Genomic DNA, 18,860 nt, shown 5'->3' with positions numbered 1-18,860 from the left:
TTTGACATGGAAGAGCTGTGGGGGCAGGCTCCGAGCCGGACGGGCACCAGCTGCAGGGCCGGGCAGGCTGCTTACCTGGTGCAGTGCTGTGAGGCCGTCCTCGTTGCACAGGTTGGGGCTGACGCCACTCTGAAGGACGTGCCGCGCTGCAAAGACAAAGAGCTTTTAGACAGGAGGCTCAGCACCATCCCCGGCAGTGCCCTAGGCTCTCCAGACCTCAAGAGGGGCTGCAGATGGGCCCTGACTGCTTGCAGCTATCTATGGAGAGGCCCAGGCCTGACCCTCCATGGCTTGCGAGGGGCGCTAATGCACCTGGGTGTTGCTTGTGCCTTTGGAAGTCTTCCCCGCAGTCCTGAAGAGCCCAGCAGCAAGTAGCCTCCTCTGAGAGAGTAAAATACCTTGCACTGCACAGGTGGCCCCTGCTTCTGCTCCAGGGCAAACCAGATGCAGGATTTACCCCGAGGTACCAGGAGAGGGGCCCTATATTGAACGGGGATCGATTGTCGTGCACGTCAGAAATGACCGAGCAGAGACTGAGAAGCTCAAGAGAGAAGCTCAGGGTGGTTAGGGATTGTGGTGGTGTTTAAATGCGATGGGAGAAGGCAAAGAGGAGTGTTACAGAGGAGAGAAGAGTGAAGAGACAGAGAGAGCTGGACAGATGCTTCCTGCTTCTGGAAGGACATCACAGGAACCGGTCGGTCCTTCCTGCTTCTCACTAGTAAGAACCTGCTAGACTAAAGGACTGGATCTTTCCAGCGAACAAGAGGCCCCAGGGCTCTGCAGCAGAAACCCAGCCTGTGGAGCAAAGTCCCAGAGGCCGCGAGATCCAGGGAATGAGGCTGGACTCCAGAAAGGGTTGCAGGAGATTTGTGACCCACCTCAAGCAAAGGGGGAGGTAAAAGGAACTTTGCAAGCTGGGACCCGTGGACTCGCAGGTCGCGTCACCCAGCAGGAGAGTTGGCCGTGTCCTTTGGGTTCGGAGGGGCTGCCTGCACCCAGAATGTCACCAGTGGGATCATTGGGGTCACCCAGCTCCTCCTGCATGGGACAAGGGCTCCTCAAGAAGGGCAGTTAAACTTGGGACCATCCAAAGCTTTAACCCAACTGCAGGCTAAGCTCCCATCCTTGCTGACGGCCGCCCTGACCCAACCATGCTGCAAGCAGGCCCCTGCGCCTGGCTCTAGCTTCACTTAGTCTCCAAGCCCAGCTGGGCGGTGTAAAAATGGGGGTGAGGCCAGGATTTAAAAGCAAGTGTCAGTGATGAGCAGAGGAAGATGAAATGGAGCACTTTAATGACAAGACCAGTTTACCAAGAGCACAGTGTCACCAACAATCACAGATCCACAGCAAGCAGAGGAACAGCAAGTGCTGCCGGCAGCCAGCCCGGGGTGGGCGCCCGACCGAAGGCTGAACGTAGCATTGGGAAGGAAGGGCCCAGGGTCTGCGAGGCTGTTTGAAACCTGCTCACTATGTTACGGCAGGCACGTTCACCAAACACACGTGGAAAGGCAGCATTACGGACACAGGAGCTGCTACATTTGCTCGGCAAGTCACTTCCAGAAGCGTTTGAGCCACGTAGCACTAGCCAGCAGAGGCAGGAAGAGCTATGTGCGCAGCCACCAGCTCCCTTTCTGGGCTAAGAGCTGCTGCTACCTTTGAACTTCAAGTAGACTAATGTTAGTGAGAGAGGTGACAAACCCAAACGCAAGGCAGTGTTCATGGTCAGACCAGAACCGAGTTGACCAGGAGGGCTGAGATCTCCCGGATTGCGGGCACACACGCTGCAAATGCATCCCTTGATCCGTCCGTCCGACTCCCCAAGTCCTCCTTCCACGCCAGATCTGCCGTAGGTGGCGGGGATGAGCCTGTGCCGGGGACAGGGGAGCTCTGAGGCTGCTCTGCTGGGCAGCCCCAGCCTGCGGTATTTCCTCGTGCCGTGTGTTTTGGAAACATTTCTGGCTCCTGGGGCAACCCTCCAGAACTGGTTCCACTGGGCAGTGCCAGGAGGGTCTGCACGTGTGGTCGGCGGGAGCTGCTTGGACTACAGCCAAGAACAAAAGGAAGAAAAAGTCAACCTGAGAGAGCTCAGGTGAGGTTTGCCTGGGGCCCAGCCAGCCTGCCTGCACCGCCCCGCTCCCAGGCACTTCAGCCAGACCATCGATGAGCTGTACACGCAGGCCTCGTGGGCACCGTCAGCAAATACAACCTGGAAAAGCTCCTCCTGTCTGTGCGGGGATCCTGGGCCTGGCCTCCCCTCTTCTGGGTATGGCCGTCCTAAAAGCCAGCCCTCACTGCGGTGGCCGTGTGACCACTGCCATCTCCAGGACAGGTCTTGGGGCCTGGAACAGCCTTCCCACACCTCTCTCCAGCCCATCACTGTCTCAGCTGCACAAACACGTGCAGATCCCTGGATGCTGCACAGAGGCTGAGAAGCGCCAGGTGAGCCGCAGGCTCCTTCTCTCCTCAGCCCAGCCGTGCCCATGCCTGCAGAGGGAAGTGCTTCAAGACAGAGACCTGTGGTGCCAGGGGGTCATGGGATCAGACAGCCGTGGGCCTGGCAGGGATCTGCAGGGGTCACATCTAGTCTAACCCCTGCCCACGGCAGGACCAGCCCTGTCCAGACCACCCCATACACGTCCATAAATGCAAACCCTATGTAGGATTATCGCCAACTGTGACACAGCACCAGATATAACACCCCAAACCTGCCATGGGTAAAGCCACGGACCGCGGCAGCCAACGACCTGCTGCTATAAAAGGTTGTTAATGTACCCTCCAGAGACCCCAGGCTGAGGCCGTGCCTCTGCTGCAGAGGAAGGCAACCCCCCCTCAAGCCTGGACCAGTCTGAGCAGGGGGGAAATCCTGCTCCAGTGCAGCGTCGGTTTGACCCTCTAACCAGGCAAGACCCCGCGGGGTTGGTGCCAGCAGGAGCATTGGCGCAGCCCAGTCCCATGCCCAGCCCGGGCTGCAGCACCCAGCGCCTCTGCGGGAAGCTTAAAACCCCCTTGACATGTAGCAAGAAGTGGGGTAGGTGCAAAGAGCCAAGCCCAGACGCCTGGGCTCTGACACCCTGGGCTCCTGCAGCTTAGCCCCTGGGTCTGAGTTTGCCAGCGCATTCTCCAGATGGTTAAAACAGGTGCTTGTCTGAGCGGCCTGGCAAGTCACATGCCGAGTCCACGATGCTGCCAGGATTTCCGCAGCCTTTCGGGTCACTGGCTGCCCTTACCCAGGGGGTGGTTTTTCGGGTCACTGGCTGCCCTTACCCAGGGGGGGGGAAGCAGAAAGCCTCAGATGACTAACGAGTTACACGGCATAACCCAGCATAACGGGAACCCTGGAACCGGGGCAGGGACCGTCCCCCCTGCTTCCCCGAAACTTTCCTCCCCATAACAAAGTCCACAGAGTTACGCTGGCTACCTCACCCGTTGGCAGCACCAAGCTGGCAGCCACTGGCAGGAGGACCCTCTATTGAAGGTTTCTCCAGGGAAGCCCCTGCCGTTTCCCTGAATTACAGACTGTGTTAAATACTCTCCAAGAAAAAGCCAGGGAAATGCTGACTCCCACCGCCCTGCTTAGCCCCTACGTGTCACTCTCTATCTCAGTTCTGGGTGGTGCCTCTGCCTCGAGACTAGGCCTGATTTGGGGCTCCACGAAAGGACGTTTTCAGCTCAGCGCAGATATGTTTTCCTGCACCATGCTAACATCCAGGCCCATTACAACACAGCAATGCACATCCATGGTACAGAGAAGGATTATCCTTGAAACACTGAGAGCTCTTCTCCCATCTTCCCCCAGGAACCGTGGCAGTGTCGGTCATGCTAGCGAGGCCGTAGTCATGCTAAGCTATAGTTAAGCTAAGGCACCGCAAAAGACCTTGGGGGCAGCAGGCTTCCCTGACCGTTGGGTGACCTGATAAGAGAGGCGGTGAGCAAGGACGCTGATTCAATGCAAGAAACAGGAGCTAAACAGACCGAGGAGGAAAAAGTTAGAACTTGGTAGTAAAGATAACAAGAGGCCAGCTGGACTCAGCGGGGAGTGAGCTGGAGATATCAGAAAGCAGCAGGGAGCGAGCCCTAGGTGCCCCAACGTGGCAGGGGGCAGCTGCAGCTGGCGAGGGATGAGCTAAAGGTGTCCGGCCTTGGTCGAGACGGGAGAAAAAAGGGGACGTCTCAATGGAGAGAGAGAAGAATCGGAACGGGGTGGGGGCACCCCAGCTATAAGCATGGGGTACTTATGCGTGTAGTGACTTCGGGGCCATCAGCTTCATGTAAGGCATAGCTTACCGTCTCACGAGCCGGGCTGATGGCTGCCCAGACTCGCTAGCTGCTGTCCTCAGAGACAACCGACCCCCTGAGCTTTCACCACCGAACCCAAATTCCAGTCGTTCTTTCTGCATCGCACCCAGCTCCAGGAGGCTGCTTGCCGGCAACAGCCCTGAGAGCGCGCAGACCTGGGCAGCCTGAGCACAATGAGCAACAAAAGCAGGAGGCCGGGCTGGCGCCCTCCCACCCCGGTGCCCAAAATAACAGGAGCTAAGGTGCAGGGAAGACTCTGCCCAAACCCGGTACTGACTGAGGATTGGGTGACCAACAAACAGCCTTTTGAAGCTCGGAGATCACCACGCGGACCTCAGCAGAGGAGACCCGACTTTTATTCCCGGCTCACCCCCACCAGTCAGAGAGGTCAGACTGGAAGGGAGCTCCAGAGGGCACATCCAGTCCGACCCACCTGAGGCAGGATCCGCCCTGGCCAAACCAGCCCCGACAAACGCGCTGTCCAGCCTCTTAGTTAAACGACAGTCCAACACAGCAAGAGACATCGCACCTGAACCTGCCCCAGGGAAAGCAGGGGGACCACGGCAGCCAACGTCCTGCTTCTCTGAAAGGTTGTCAACATACGCTCGAGAGACGCCAGGCCAAGGCCGTGCCCTCGCTACAGAGGAAGGCAACCCCCTAGGCCATACCAGTCTGACCAGGGGAGAAAATCCCTTCCTGCCCCCAGTGCAGCATGTCTGAGCCTGAGCACGGGGGGCAAGACCCTCTAGCCAGGACCCTCCAGGTTTGAGTCCCAGCAGGAGCATTGGCACAGCCCAGTCCCCAGCCCCAGCCTGGGCGCAGCAGCACCCAGAGCCCCTGGCGGAGGCTTCAAAACCCCCTGATGCATGGAGCAGCAGGAGGGGAAAAGGGCAGACTGGTCCAGGATCCCTTTGGGAGGGAGGGCTATGACAGGTACAAGGGCCACTTGTCTGGATTCAATGCTGGGTCTCCTCAGGGAAGCTCCCAACTTCCACCCTGCTGGAGCAGAGACAGCAAGTCCCTTCTGCTAGCGTCCACCTACTTCCCTCGGCCAGAGCTGGATGCGGCCATCGGCTCCCAGACAGTCTGCCCACAGCTGGGCAGCAGACAGAGTTGGCTGGGTGCATGCATGTGTCCCAGCACCTGCACTTGCTCCAACCACCCCTTGCTTCCCCGTCTGTGCTTTTGGGACCACCTCAGCCTTTCTGTTGCCTCTGGCAAGAGCCACGGCCATTGGGTGATTTTGCCGCTGCTGCCTCCAACTTCCCTCGGCTCCCTGCAGAGTTTCCCATCACATCAGTTGGAGCGTAGTCTGTCCCTACAATACTGCCAGCCCGGGTCAGCCTTGCAGGTGAGAGCAGATGGGTTTTCAGCTTGGGGCCAAGATGTCCTAGACTTGGCTGCTGGCAAAGGGCCCTTTCCAGCTTCTCCCCCAGCCAGGAACACCAAGTGCCCCTTCGCTAGGGCAGATGGTCGTGCTCACCTTTGGTGGCGATGCCACAGTCATAGGAGAGCCACTCATCCAGTCCAGCCCCTGCTCCAGGCAGGACCATCCCTGACGAAACCATCCCAGCAAGCGTCTTGGAAGGCTCCAGGGATGGAGATGCCTCAGTTTCACCCGGGGCCTGCTCCGATGCCTGACCACCCCAAGCCAAAACGTTCCTCCTCATCTCCAGCCTCAGTTTGCCCTGCTGCAGCTTGAAGCCATTGCTCCTAGTCCTGGCCCTCGTGACCATGGAGAAAAGCCCATCTAGCCTCTCTGATGATCACTGCCAGTTGAGAATCACTGCCCTAGGGACCCCATAACCAGCCAAAGATGGTCCCTAGTGCCACCCAGCCCGAGATGAGGAACCAAGGGATCCATAAGAGGAAAGAGCCTGACTGCGAGCTTGCCACCCGGCCCTTTGTTTCTACTGAAGGTTTTGCGCTGCGGGCAAAACCATGAACCCAGTGAACCCAACCTTCGGGCTGCATGCAGCCCATCTGCTGCCACAGCCTGGCCATGGGTTGGGATGAACCTGTGCCCTGTACATCTATGTTAACACTCATTTCAGCTGTGCACTTCTCACATGCCTGAGCACCACCCGCGGAGGTTGTGCTCTTCCCGGTTACGTCTCTGCCCCACTCCCCCATGATGCCTACAATGGAGCCGACCGCCTCTGATCCCTTTTACTGAAAAGCCACCAAACGGAGCCGTGGGGCACTCCAATGACAGAGCACTGAATTGCCCTGGAGTTCAGACTTAGGGATAACTGCATGTATATGGCTTCTCCCTTGGGGGCCTCTGCATGCTTTATATGCATCCCTTGCATTCACAGCCCTGCAATACCATGGCTAAGGATGGCCAGCTCCTAATGAATGAAGCGAGGCGCTGAGAGGGCCAAGATTCACACCAATCCTGTGCTCCATCCATTAAACAATCCCTCTTCCTCATCTCTGGGGCTGGGTGGCACCTGGGACCATCCCCAGCTGTTATGGCACCCCTAGGCAGCGATTCTCAACTGGGGATGCCTTGAGATCCTTTCAAGGGTGTGGAAACATGATTCAGAAGATAAACCCAGAGACTGCAAAGAGGACTCTATAGTGTCAGAAGCATTTGGACCCGCTGGGGTCTGTCTGAGGTCTTTGCAACAGAAGATTTGCTCTAGTCTAGTCTTGACTACAGAAAAATACATGAGTGAAGAGTTGGGAACCACGGCCTGAGGGGAACATTTGGATGTTCTTGCACTGTAGCTGCCCAGGGCACCTCAACGACCAGCAAGAGGCTGCAAGGACAGGTAAACTTTGCACATAAATACAGACTAAGGATTTGTTTCAGCCTCAGGGGGTGTTAATGGGCTCACCAGCATATCAGCAGTGGAAGAGGCGGCAGCTGGAAGCCCAGGCGGACACTTTGCATCGTCTCGTGAAGCTGGAGAAGAAAGCCCCTTCCTCCCGGGGCTTCCTCACGCTTGTTCTGTGGGATTCCTCTGCCCTTTGACAGACGGACCTGGACTCGGGCAGCACAGGAAGCGCCCTGCTATTGAGCGCCTGTTCCGTATGCAAGCCGGGGCCCGGGGCAGGTCTCATAGGAAGGTGAAAATCCTCAGGCCTGACCTAATTGTGCCGTGCTGCGGGAGGGAATCTCGGGATCGCTTTACAGCCTGGAGCTGGAGGCCTGACAAGCCTATTGTGAGGCCTTTCAGCAAGGCCCTTCCGTGGGCACTTTGTTTACAGCTCACTGAAGCGCCTTTCTGACACCTGCAGCACAAAGCAGCTCCGGAGACGGCAGAGCCCCAGGGAACCAGCCTGCCCAGTGCGCCCCCGTGCCCAGGCCTTGCCTCCATGGCACGGTCCACCCCCAGAAGTGACGGGACTGTGCCCTGAAGCCCGTGCGGCTGGGGTAACTCTGGGGGCAGAAAACCCTGCTGCAGTTGGCAGAGCCCATGCTGAGGGGCTCTGCCACCATCGCTCTGGGGCAGACAATGCCAGGGCAGGTTCTCCCCTTGCCCCTTGCGAGAGTCTCTTGCTGACTGAAGCTGCTGCCCATGGGGTAGCTGCATTGCTACTCCTAGTTACGCACCCTTCCCCCAGGAGCCGGGACAGCCCCTCTCCTCCCAGAGCGCTGATAGCCAGGCTCAGGTCTCTGAACCACCTTCAGCGCCATCAGGTGTGTGCATGTGTATGAGCATGTATACACACATGCACACGCACACAATTGGGTTACCCTGCAAGGTGCAAATCTACCCTGCCGTCTACCTTAAACTGCCGGCACTTGCTTTCGCCCATTAACCAAATGGATGTGGATTGCCCTGCACTCTGTTAATTAGCATCTTCCCCTAAAGTGGTTTCTCTCCCGCATTGTTCTCTGTTGTTTGCCCTCAGCTCCTTATCGCTCCCTCCCCTGGGCTTGCTCACCACATTCCCAGGCCATTGAATATCAGGCCCCCAGGGTAAGAAGCAGACAGACCCATAAAGTCCCAGCACATCCCTGATGCTAGATAAGCACTAATTGCCTTCAGGGTGTTCCAAAAACCCAGCTGGGGGGAAGAGGGATGCGGATTTATGCAGGTGACAGGTTTAGGGAGGGGGGTTACAAAGTGGTCACTAGGGCAGGAGACTGCACAACAGCCCCTTCGAGGCCAATCCTACACTCATGGAAAAGCAGGGCTGTAAGGGACCTCTGGAAGTCATCTAGTCCGACCCCGGATCAGCCCTATCCAAACCACTCCAGACAAATCCCTGGCTAACCGATTAGTAAAACTACGCAGGCAGCCCTGACTTTGCCCCAGGGAAGGCAATGAGACAAGAGCTGTCAGCTTCCTACTGCTGGAAAGGGTGTTAAACTATGCTTGAGAGGTCCAAAGAAGAGGCTGTGCCCCCTACAGAGGAAAGCACCACCCGTCCCCCCAGTCCATAATAATCTGACCCCATTTCCTCTACAAGCTAACTGGGGTAGGTTAGCAGGCAGGTGATGCAGAGGAAATAGAAAAGGACCTTCTGTTTCCAGTCCCGATGTGGAGAGCTGGCAGGGCAGCCCCAGAGAGAACTACCCAGGTGGAGACCCTGCTTCTCTGCCACATTGCTGGCAGGTGAAAGAAGGCCCCAGCTACTGTGATCTCCCCCTTCAGCCCTGTCCCAGGCAGGCAGAGCTGGATAGCAGTACCGCAGGTACAGGCCCTGCTACGGCCGCTACGGGACAGGGCAGCTTAGCCTCCGCAGCCATCACGGAGGCTGGAAATAGGTGGCACAGAGGCCAAAAGTGACTCCTGTAGGGTCGTGCAGCCAGCCACCGACAGCTAAGAGGAGAAGCCAGCAGTCCTGGCTCAGTGTGAGCAGGAACCGACCCCCCTTTACAGAGCCTGGCGAGAAGGGCTTCCTCTGGAACAAAGATGGGTATTGCAGCCCCTACCCATGTCTTGACCCACAGCTGCCTCCTTCTCGGGGGACCCCACGAGAGTGCGGTCCGCAGCTCCTGGAAGGAAGCCGCTCGTCCCCTGCTGCTGCACGAGCAGCCCCAGGCAGGAGCGGGGATGGGGATCTTGCCACTCCTTGTGCAGGGACGAGGGCACAGGCCTCGCCCGTCAGGACCAGGAAGCTGCCTCCGTTGCCACAACACGCGAGTAAAGGAGCGGCGGCTGGTGGCCGACAGAAAGAGCCAGGTGAAAACAAGGAAAGGACCCGGCCTGTGGAAACAGTAAACAGCTTGTGCCCGCCTGCACGCCAAGGGGTCCGGGGAAGCAGTGACGGGGAGCTCGCTGCGCTCTCCGGCAGGGCACGTCCAGAGCCAGGGAGGCTGCGGGTCTGACCTGATGGGAACCGGAGTTTTGTAACCACTTGAGTCAGAATTGGAGAGGAAGCTGAACAAACAAGGGAGCGAGAGTCCTGGCCAGCCGGACCCGGCACGCGCAGTACGCCTGCCCCCAGGGTCAGCACGCCCTGTCGTCTTGTTGCACGGCGCGGGGCGGGCAGGCTCAGGCGCGGTCAGCACTCGGAAAGGACACCTTCAAGGGAAAAAAGCCATGAAAAGCAGGAGCAGGGCCTGACACTAGGAGACGCTGTGCTGCTGAAAGCCCCATCCCAGGAGACCTGCAGAGATCCCTTCCCAGCCATCAGGCTGGGCTCTCCCTGGGGTCTCGGCCACAGCTTCGAAGACCAAGTGCCAAAAAGGCAGAGAAGGGTTGATTTATCCCACGTGCCTGCAAGAGACAGAGAGAGAGAGGAGCTGGCCTGCTCAAAGCAGATGCTTGCAGCAGTGCAAAAGTGCAGCAAAGTAAAGGGAGCAAGAGCCGATCAGGGGAGCAGGGAAGGAGCTTGGTCTGGCTGTACTCAGCACAACACAGACCCAAGACTGAGGCCCTTGGGCCCCTGCCTGGCGTCAGGGAGCATCGGGGACTCCCAAAGCAGTCAGGCGTGCCCCTGTAGCTGGCTCGGGCAGGTCTATATGCAGTGCTCCCTGTGGCCACGCACCCTGAAGGCGCAGCCTTGCCCCCCTGCAAAGCCTGCCAGTGCCGCACACAGCAGGGGCCCGGCGGACCGCTCAACACTTCATTTCTATTACAAATTGATGCCTGGTAATAAATTATTACTGTCATAGGGCAATATCTGGTTTCCAGGGCTTTGGCAGGCAGCAAGCACGCCAGTCCATGCAGGGGTAAGAGCTGGTTCTGGTAGGGCTGTAAATCCACAGTTGGTAGAAAGAAGTTGGTGACGACACTGTGCCGTCAAAGACAGCCACCAGTTTCTTACTGGGAGCTAGGATTTGGTTTAAGGGTGGGGTAGGACAGGCCAAGGCGCATCGGCGGCTGCAGGACTCCCAGAGCCCGCAGGCCACAAGTCAGGATGTGCACAGCTGGTTTGCTTGAGGAGAAACCCCGCTGAGAAGCCCTAGCACTGACGTTGCACTAGTTATACGTGTGGGCTTAGCACAAAACTGCCTTCAAATCATCTCCATCAAAACTACAAGAAAAACTACAAACCTTGGTTGCCTCGCTACCCATCCCAGGGACTTTTTACATGCTCCCTAAAATCCACAAACAAGGGCCCCCGGCAGACCTATCATATCCAGCCATGGGACCCTCACTGAGGAAACATCAGGTTTCATCGAATACATCCTAAAACCTCTAGTCACCCAAAGACCGAGTTTTGTCCAAGACACTACAGGCTTCCTTTAAAACAAACAAACATAGCCCCCCTCCCCAGCAACCCCCCCCTAGCCACCATGGACGTTCCCAGCTTATACACCCACAACCCACACCAGGATGACACCCAAGCCTGCCACATATCTACAAAAGCAAGACGACAAGTCAAAGTACAGACCCAAAGATATTACCGACCTTACACACTTCATCCTCACACACAACAACTTCACTTTCAATAACCAACACCTCCTCCAGACCACGGGCACCGCTATGGGCACCAACATGGCCCCACAGTATGCCAACCTTTTAGGAGCCACCTGGAAGAAGAATTCCTCAAGGACTGCACCATCAAACCCTTGCTATACTTAGGATATATCGATGACATCTTCCATCATTTGGACTGAGAACCTGCAATCTCTGATTGATTTCCATCAGAAATTCAACTAGCATCACCCTTCCCATCAGAATATCTCTTGAGTACTCCAGCACCGTCATTTCTTTTTCAGATATGTTGAGCACTATCCAGAATGGTAAAATGCAGACCACCATATACAAGAAACCCACAGACCAACATACATATCTGCACAGAACCAGCAATCACTCTCAACACACCAAGAAAGCTGTGATATACAGCCACGCTCTTAGGTAGCACCAAATTTGCACTGAGATGATCATCACCTCAAATCTCAAGAGGGCTTTCACTCAACAAGGACACTCCTTCAGAGAGAGAATGCACTTTGGAAAGAGCCACCCAGATACCCTGTGAAGATTTGCAGCAGTACAGAAGGAAACCCCCCCTGAATCGCACACCGCTGGTTATGACACATCATCCCTCCCTGGAGCCTACGTCACCAAATTTGCACTGAGATGATCATCACCTCAAATCTCAAGAGGGCTTTCACTCAACAAGGACACTCCTTCAGAGAGAGAATGCACTTTGGAAAGAGCCACCCAGATACCCTGTGAAGATTTGCAGCAGTACAGAAGGAAACCCCCCCTGAATCGCACACCGCTGGTTATGACACATCATCCCTCCCTGGAGCCTACGTGGAAAATCCTCAAACAACTGCAACCCACACTAGAAGACCACCCCATTCTTTAAAAGGTCTTCCCAGAACCATCCATCCTAGCCTTTAAACAAGGACCGAACCTCGCCACCCTCATCACCAGAAGCAACCTTCCTACCGCCCAAAACACACCGAATGGATCCAGACTACGCCGGGACAAGAAATGTAAAACCTCCCAGTTGGTCTAATAAAAGGTATAATTTTGGAAGCAAGAGTTCTAGTTTTTTGTCTGTTTTCTTGTCCCAGACCAACACGGCTACCAAGTACACCCCTGGACTAAATATAGACATGGGATTTATGACCCATTATAACCTGCCTGACATCTGACTCCTCAGGTAACCTTTTCACTTTTTACCAGCTATATTCATCCCCCCAGCCCCCACTCATCGACTATCTCAATTTACATTTTCACTGACAGGCTTTTTTGCATACCTACTGGCCTCTAGCTGCTTTACCGCTCCACCCAGGAAGAGCACAGACCAACTGCAGACGCTCCCTCGGCCTGACGAAGGGTATCTGCACCCGAAAGCTTGCAAAGAAGAATTTTTCCAACTGTTTGAGTTGGTCGAATAAAAGATACCGGATTTACCCAAAGAACCTTGATGGGCTCAGCGCAAGGAAGAGGACTGGAAAAACACAGAGAAGGAGAAAATGATTAATGGAGCATTTCCAGACCCCTAAAACCAGGGGCGAGTGTGACCACAGGTTTGTGGATTCCAGACCTGGGTCCCTGTGCTAGTCTGCATCACCCGAGCGAGCGGAGGGCCTGCCGGGAGGTATCAGTACAGTAGCAAGGGGGATTAGGGAGAGCCCTTCCCCTTGACAGGCTGTGATCGATGCACTGACCCTCAGACTGCTGCTGCCTCCTCCCCTTTGAAGGCACAAGCCTGGTTTCACCTTGCAATACTAGGCCCAGGGTGCAACGTGGTTCCTCTGGGAACAGAGGGAGGAAAATCAAGGATTTGGCCATTTTTCTGAAGCCAAGACTAGGAATAGGAGGAGGAGACAGATGCACAGAGGCACGAGGGCTGTGAGACCAGCTGAATCCCACTGAAGGAGCACCTGAGAGCGTGAGACAAGGTGCGGAGTCGCACTGAACAGCCCCATGCTGCCAAAGTTCATTAGAGAACAATTAAATCCTCAATCGGGCGGGACTATTATTTGTGCCACAGCAGCACCTAGCGGCCCCGACCAGGATCAGCCCTCGGCACTTTGCATACATGTAAATAAGACAGTCCCTGCCCCAAGGGGTTTACAGTCTAGACAGAGCCGGGAGAAGGTGGGAGGGCAACCAGAGGTAAAGGGACTGGCCCTAGGTGTGTTACCCAACACTCCCGGCCAGCACCCCGCTCCCGGAGCACGGTGCCTCGAACGGCGGTGTGCTTACCTCGGGGATGGACAGCAGCAGCTTTGCTCTCAAGCCTCCATGTCCTGGGGCAGATGCAGCAGGATGTCTGACAAGCAGCTCAGCATCAGCTATTTCCACGAGACCCACGATAATACAGCAAGTGAGACTGTAAAAGCTCCTTTCACCAAACCTGACCCAGCTCCTTTGGTTTTACTGCGGGGCGGAGCTGATGTGCTAATGTCTAGGAGGGAAGGGGGATGCGTTTTAACTGAATTACGGGATTGCCACCCTTTCTGATCACAGCCTATTGCAGAGTCTTTCACCTCCCACTTCTAGTAAAGCACTGGACCGGCTCCCCAGAGAGGTGGTGGACTCTCCATCCCTGGAGGTTTTGAAGACCCAGCTGAACAAAAGCCTTGGCTGGGATGATGTAGTTGGGACTGGTCCTGCTTGGAGGAGGGGGTTGGACTAGATGAGGCCTCCTGAGGTCCCTTCAACCCTCATTTTCTATGATGCTGCGCTAACCTGCCCCTGCGGATGCACAACATGCCACACGGGCCAGTGCTGCTCCACGGTACTTGATCACAAAGAGCAACCACACAAGAATATGCATAGTTCGCTGCAAAGGAAGTGCAGCGACTGGTTTAAACAGCGATTGAGCGTTCTGCACAGAAAGCTCTCCAAGAAACAGCAGAAGGACGCGTCTTCTGGCTCCATGGGAGTTTTGAAGAAGACCAAAGGGAATTAGGCCCCAAACTGTCAGGCCTCAAGCCCACTTCAAAGGGCTTGCCCTGACAGCCGAGCTAGCTGAGGGTTTTAAAAGCTAAGACAGAGGCTCTTGAATGTCAAGTTACATTGCCCCAGAACCGTGGAGTCCAGGGCGTGAACAGGATAAACCAAGGCATCGTCTCAGCTCTCTGCACCCACAGGCAGGCAACACTGGCTCGGCTCTCACAGCCCTCTCAGGTGCGTTTCCTCCACGATTGTTTGGAGCTACTGATGCTTTGCGGAGAGCAGGGAGGAGAAGCAGCAACCCTGGGACACAGGCATGTGCAGGGCCCTGCAAACAATTAGCGTTGTGGCTACTGATGAGACCGAATCAGCTGAGGGGTGACCACAAACGTTCACACCTCCAGCTTCCTTCGGTGTCTATCCTCCACCCAGCAGGAGCCGAAGGGCTCACTGAACCCAGCTCTGTCAAATCATCCAGGGAAATGGGCACTGCTCAGGCCACAACACGGAGCCACGTTGGACTTCACAGATTACTTTGATTGGCACCAAGAGGCTTTCTGGCATGCAGGGCAGAGCCCAGGTCCCGCTGGTGTGGTCTCGGCATGCCAGCATGATGGTAAGTGACGGGCTCAGTCTTCAGCAGCTGCAGCATCTACCGTGCTGGACAATGCGGGACCTGACACTGCCACCACCAACCTCCTGGCCCCCAGGAGACAGCGGGGGGCCTTGCTGGAGCTCAGGTAGGCCCAGACGCCACCCCAGGGATTGCAAGCCTGTTTGGAGGCGACAGCGTTGCTTCCTCAGTCTGGACCAGTTCAGCTGTGTGGAGAGAAGAGCTAGCACTGGCTAGAGGGAATGGAGAACGATCCCTTGCTACTGCAGGACTTGAACGAACGGGAGAGCTGGGCATGGATATGGGATGGATATGGGATGCCCGGGATATGGAACCCCGGACCGCCACAGGGCCCCCGGCTGTGAGCTGCACGAGCTGCCGCTACCACGGGAAGGCCGTGTGTAGAGGCCTGTGCAGAGGGATCTGGTGCTTCTCGGTCCCGTACCTGCCTTTGGTCAGGGGAGCCAAGGGCCCGCGGCCCCCAAAACCACCCCCCGCAGAGAGCACTGCACAAAGCTACCACTATCCTAGGGGAGGACAAATGCTGAGCCAGCGCTTTTCATCAGCTCTGAGCCACCAAGCCCTCTTCCCGCTCCCCCCCCAGAGCCCAGCACGCCGCCCGGGAGACAGCTGGTTACCATTAGCTCTATTTTTAGCAGCTCTCTCTCATTTTGGGGCCAGACCGCGTCATTATCTGGTCAAGACGGGAGAGCAAGCAGAGCCAGGCAGTGCCTCGCACAGTTCACAGCCCCCTTTCCCCACCCAGAGACCGTGCTGGGCAACCCCCACAGGGCCGTGCCACGCGGTGCAACACAAGTCACAGGCTAGTGTGCTCCTATCGCTCTTGTTACACCCCCTGCCTTCCTGGGAGGCCTCGCAGCCAGGATCCGCACTAGACCCAGCTCGCACCTTGTGATGAGATGTTCACTGCACGTGGAGGAGCAGCTGCCAAGGCTTCCATCCTGGCACCAACGAGCAAAGGGGTGACAGTCCGGGCTGGACCCACACACGAGCCAGCACTTGGGGACAGTCATACCTGGGCAGGATGAAATCAGGGTGCTCCAGACTCCCTGGTCCACAGGGCCACTTCCCAAAGGAGAAGCCTCCTGACATCAGCCTTGGAGCTGCAGCCTCCTACTGCCCCCGGAAGGACTTGGAGTGATCTCAGCTGAATGCTACAGATGCCCTGGTACTTCAGGATGAAAAGGGCACAGCCTGGTCCCATTCCTGCCTGGATGAAGAGGAGCAGAAACTGCCACGACTGCCATCACAGAGGCCTGGTGCGTGGACCTGCAGCACTGCTTGTCAATGTGCTTCCTGGATTTTTGCCGGGGGCTTTAGGGGCTGCTATGGGAAAGGGGCAGGATGAATCCCAGCCCCCTTTCCCCCCACCACTATACGTTGCCTCTCAAGCTCTGTTTAAGTGATACAGCTCACTGTGCTCTCCCTAACAGAAGCAAAGCCTTTACTGGAAGATGCATCCCTCTTGTTCTCCTTCCCTAGGAATGGGAAGAGGAATGGGAAGAATCACAGAGCCGTGGGGCTGGAAGGGAGCTCCAGAAGTCACATCTAGTCCAACCCCCTGTGTCCGACTTCTGAGCAACATGACAGTCACCCCTGACACAGCCCCAGGCATTGCCCCTGCCCAAGGAAAGCAGGGGGGCTGCAACCGCCAATGCCCTGCTGCTGTAAAAGGTTGTTAATATGCACACAAGAGACCCCAGGTAGAGACCGTGCCCCTGCTACAGAGGAAAGCAAAACTCCCCAGTACAGACCAGTTTGACCAGGGGGTAAAATTCCTTCCTGATCCCCAATGCAATATCAGCCATAGACCCTCTAGCCATGGTAAGCCTGCCACCGCAAGTCTGACACGTGGAGGCCTCGGGGTACATCGCCCCTTGGGCTCCAGGGTGGCCGGGAAAGGATGGTCCCGGCTGCGCCCCTCCACCTGCTCCCATCCACATTAGTCAAAGCCAGAGATTTGACACCAAAACTGCTCCGGGGCTTCCCTTGGGCTGTACTTGAGGGCGTCAGAGCCAGGTCCCGACAGCAGCTTCCTTGCTGCACTTGCAGGGGGTGCACAGCACACTGGGGACATGGTGTGGACACTGGCACTAAGAGGACATGTGCTCACACCAGACAGCCCGACTGCACCCGGACAGCAGCAGCCTGCAGCCCCTGCCTCTGCAGCTACTGCCGCCTTGCAATAAAGCAGGACAGCGCTGTCAGCTTGCCAAGAGCCCAAGGGTCAGCCCATAAACTAGAGCAGATGACAGCTGCCCTGGTGCTGAACACAGGGCACCTGCGGGCAAGAAATCCTAGCAGGATGCTGAAGAGCCTCCCCTGCTCTCCCCTGGATCCCGTGCCCTAGAGAGGAGAGCAGCCCCAGGCTCCAGAGGAGGAGTCTGCCTCACGTGCAGGCTTCCCCCATCGCTGCCCTGCACGACCATGCACAGCAGAGGCAGAAATGCAAGGCTGCACACAACCTTAATCTGATCAGAGGATAAGTGAGTTATAACAAAACCAAAACTTGATTAGCCAAGTCGTCTCAGCCCGTGCTCCTACACTGCCGGCTGGCTAGGGGAGCAGCTAATGGCCCAGCAAAGCTAGTACTTCATCAGCAGGTTTTTCGTCCTTGACCACCCCAAGGCCATTCAGAAGGCCGCAAAAACGCTCTTTCCCACTTTCAGAGGAGGAACAGGACGCTTTGTCGGGGCTGAGTCTTGTCCCACACCCACAACAAAGGAGAGGCCGAGAGAAACCCCAGGACTCCTCAACCCCTGGTCCGTGAGCCTGCACTGCTGCCCAGTTTACTGAGAGGGGGGCAACTGGGGGGATAACAGGGCTGTGAGCACCCTGTTTCCTGCCATGAAGCATTGGAGGGAACAGCAGTGTTGCTCCAAGCCCCAAGAATGGGACACGTGCAGGGTAATGCAAGTATGCAGGGACTGCACAGGCGCACAGCAATACCTGTACCAAATATAAGCACACGATTTGAATGCAGTCAGACATCAGCTCGTCCGTGGGAACGTACAAACACCAGCACGGGCAGTTCCATGGCACGCGTGTTTCTGTGTCATCATTCAAAGCAGACCCAGCTTGCGGCATGCGTGCCAGAAGTGGCACTGCCAGTCTGTGTGTGGCACACGGCAGACTGGGAAGGGGACAGGTGGCACAGATTGGGCAGGGAGCAGAAAGCAGAGCAGGCATTTCCAAATGCCATAACAGCCACAGCAGAAGCACTCACGTCGCGGCCCTGTCGGATTCTAGCAAATCTGCAAATTTGGCTAAATACCGGCCATCGGCAATCTCACACAGGACCCAAGGACAAGGCAGGGAGCACAGAGTCAGGAGCAGAAAGCAGAGCAGCACATCAGGCAGGGGAAGGTGATCAGAGGGGCGCTTGGAGGGGGTGTGGGACTAATTCATGGCATGCCTGCCCAAATGATTGCTGACTCAAAGCGTGCTAGTTTATTTTCAATTAGCGCGGCAGAACCACGCCGTTATACGGTTACCGGGTGCTTATAGCCTGCAAAAACCAAGAAGCTGCCTTTAGCTAATTCCACTATTTAAAATGAGTAAAAGCCACCTACATGTACCCGTGTCTCAGTGGCAAGCACAGAGCTAAAGCCACGTATGTGTACCCGTGTCTCAGTGGCAAGCACAGAGCTAAAGCCACCTACGTGTACCCGTGTCTCAGTGGCAAGCACAGAGCTAAAGCCACCTACGTGTACCCGTGTCTCAGTGGCAAGCAGAGCTAAAGCCACGTATGTGTACCCGTGTCTCAGTGGCAAGCACAGAGTGAGGCTGGGCCTGTCACCACCTCAGCCCGAGTGCCACGAGAACCTCCCCAACAGGCCCCGAGGCAGCGCTGCTTCTCTGCCCAGGAGCGCCACGTCAGCGCCTCTGCTGCTGCTCGCGTCCCCTGCCAGCGCAGACGGATATGTCCACAACCCGCTGCTACCCACGATCGCAAGAGTCACCGCTCGGGCTTTGCTTGGGTCAACGAAGCGGCTAGCCAAATCGAGGAATGACCCTCCTGCTCCTCCTGGATCACAGTGGAGCCTGGGAGAGAGGCACAGCAGTGGAGAAGTGACCCTGGCAGCCCCCCACACACCCAGTGGGCTCCTAGGAAGGAAGAGAAAGCTGCTCCTTTCCAAATGCTGGAAAGGGGAAAAGGGAAA

At 56.5% G+C, this 18,860-nt stretch overlaps 1 protein-coding gene across 6 annotated transcripts in view; it reads right to left on the bottom strand.

Annotated features, from left to right (window-relative positions):
- The window catches only part of PPP1R16A (protein phosphatase 1 regulatory subunit 16A), a 46,067-nt gene that overhangs the window by 14,689 nt on the left and 12,518 nt on the right, over nt 1-18,860 (bottom strand). For 4 of the 6 annotated variants that reach the window (XM_014526573.2, XM_025193691.1, XM_025193690.1 and 1 more), the window contains one exon: nt 76-146. The exons of 1 other annotated variant lie outside the window; for it this stretch is intronic. In XM_014526573.2, coding sequence (XP_014382059.1) covers nt 76-146 — 71 coding nt within the window. Of the gene's footprint in view, nt 1-75; nt 147-1,698; nt 2,042-18,860 lie in introns of all 6 variants that reach the window. One more of the 6 variants, XM_025193689.1, reaches the window with a different exon arrangement.

The sequence above is a fragment of the Alligator sinensis genome, unplaced genomic scaffold (assembly GCF_000455745.1).
Source record: "Alligator sinensis unplaced genomic scaffold, ASM45574v1 scaffold446_1, whole genome shotgun sequence".
Lineage (NCBI taxonomy): Eukaryota > Metazoa > Chordata > Crocodylia > Alligatoridae > Alligator > Alligator sinensis.
The sequence above is the reverse complement of the archived record's forward strand: the minus strand, read 5'-3'. Positions and strand labels throughout refer to the sequence as shown.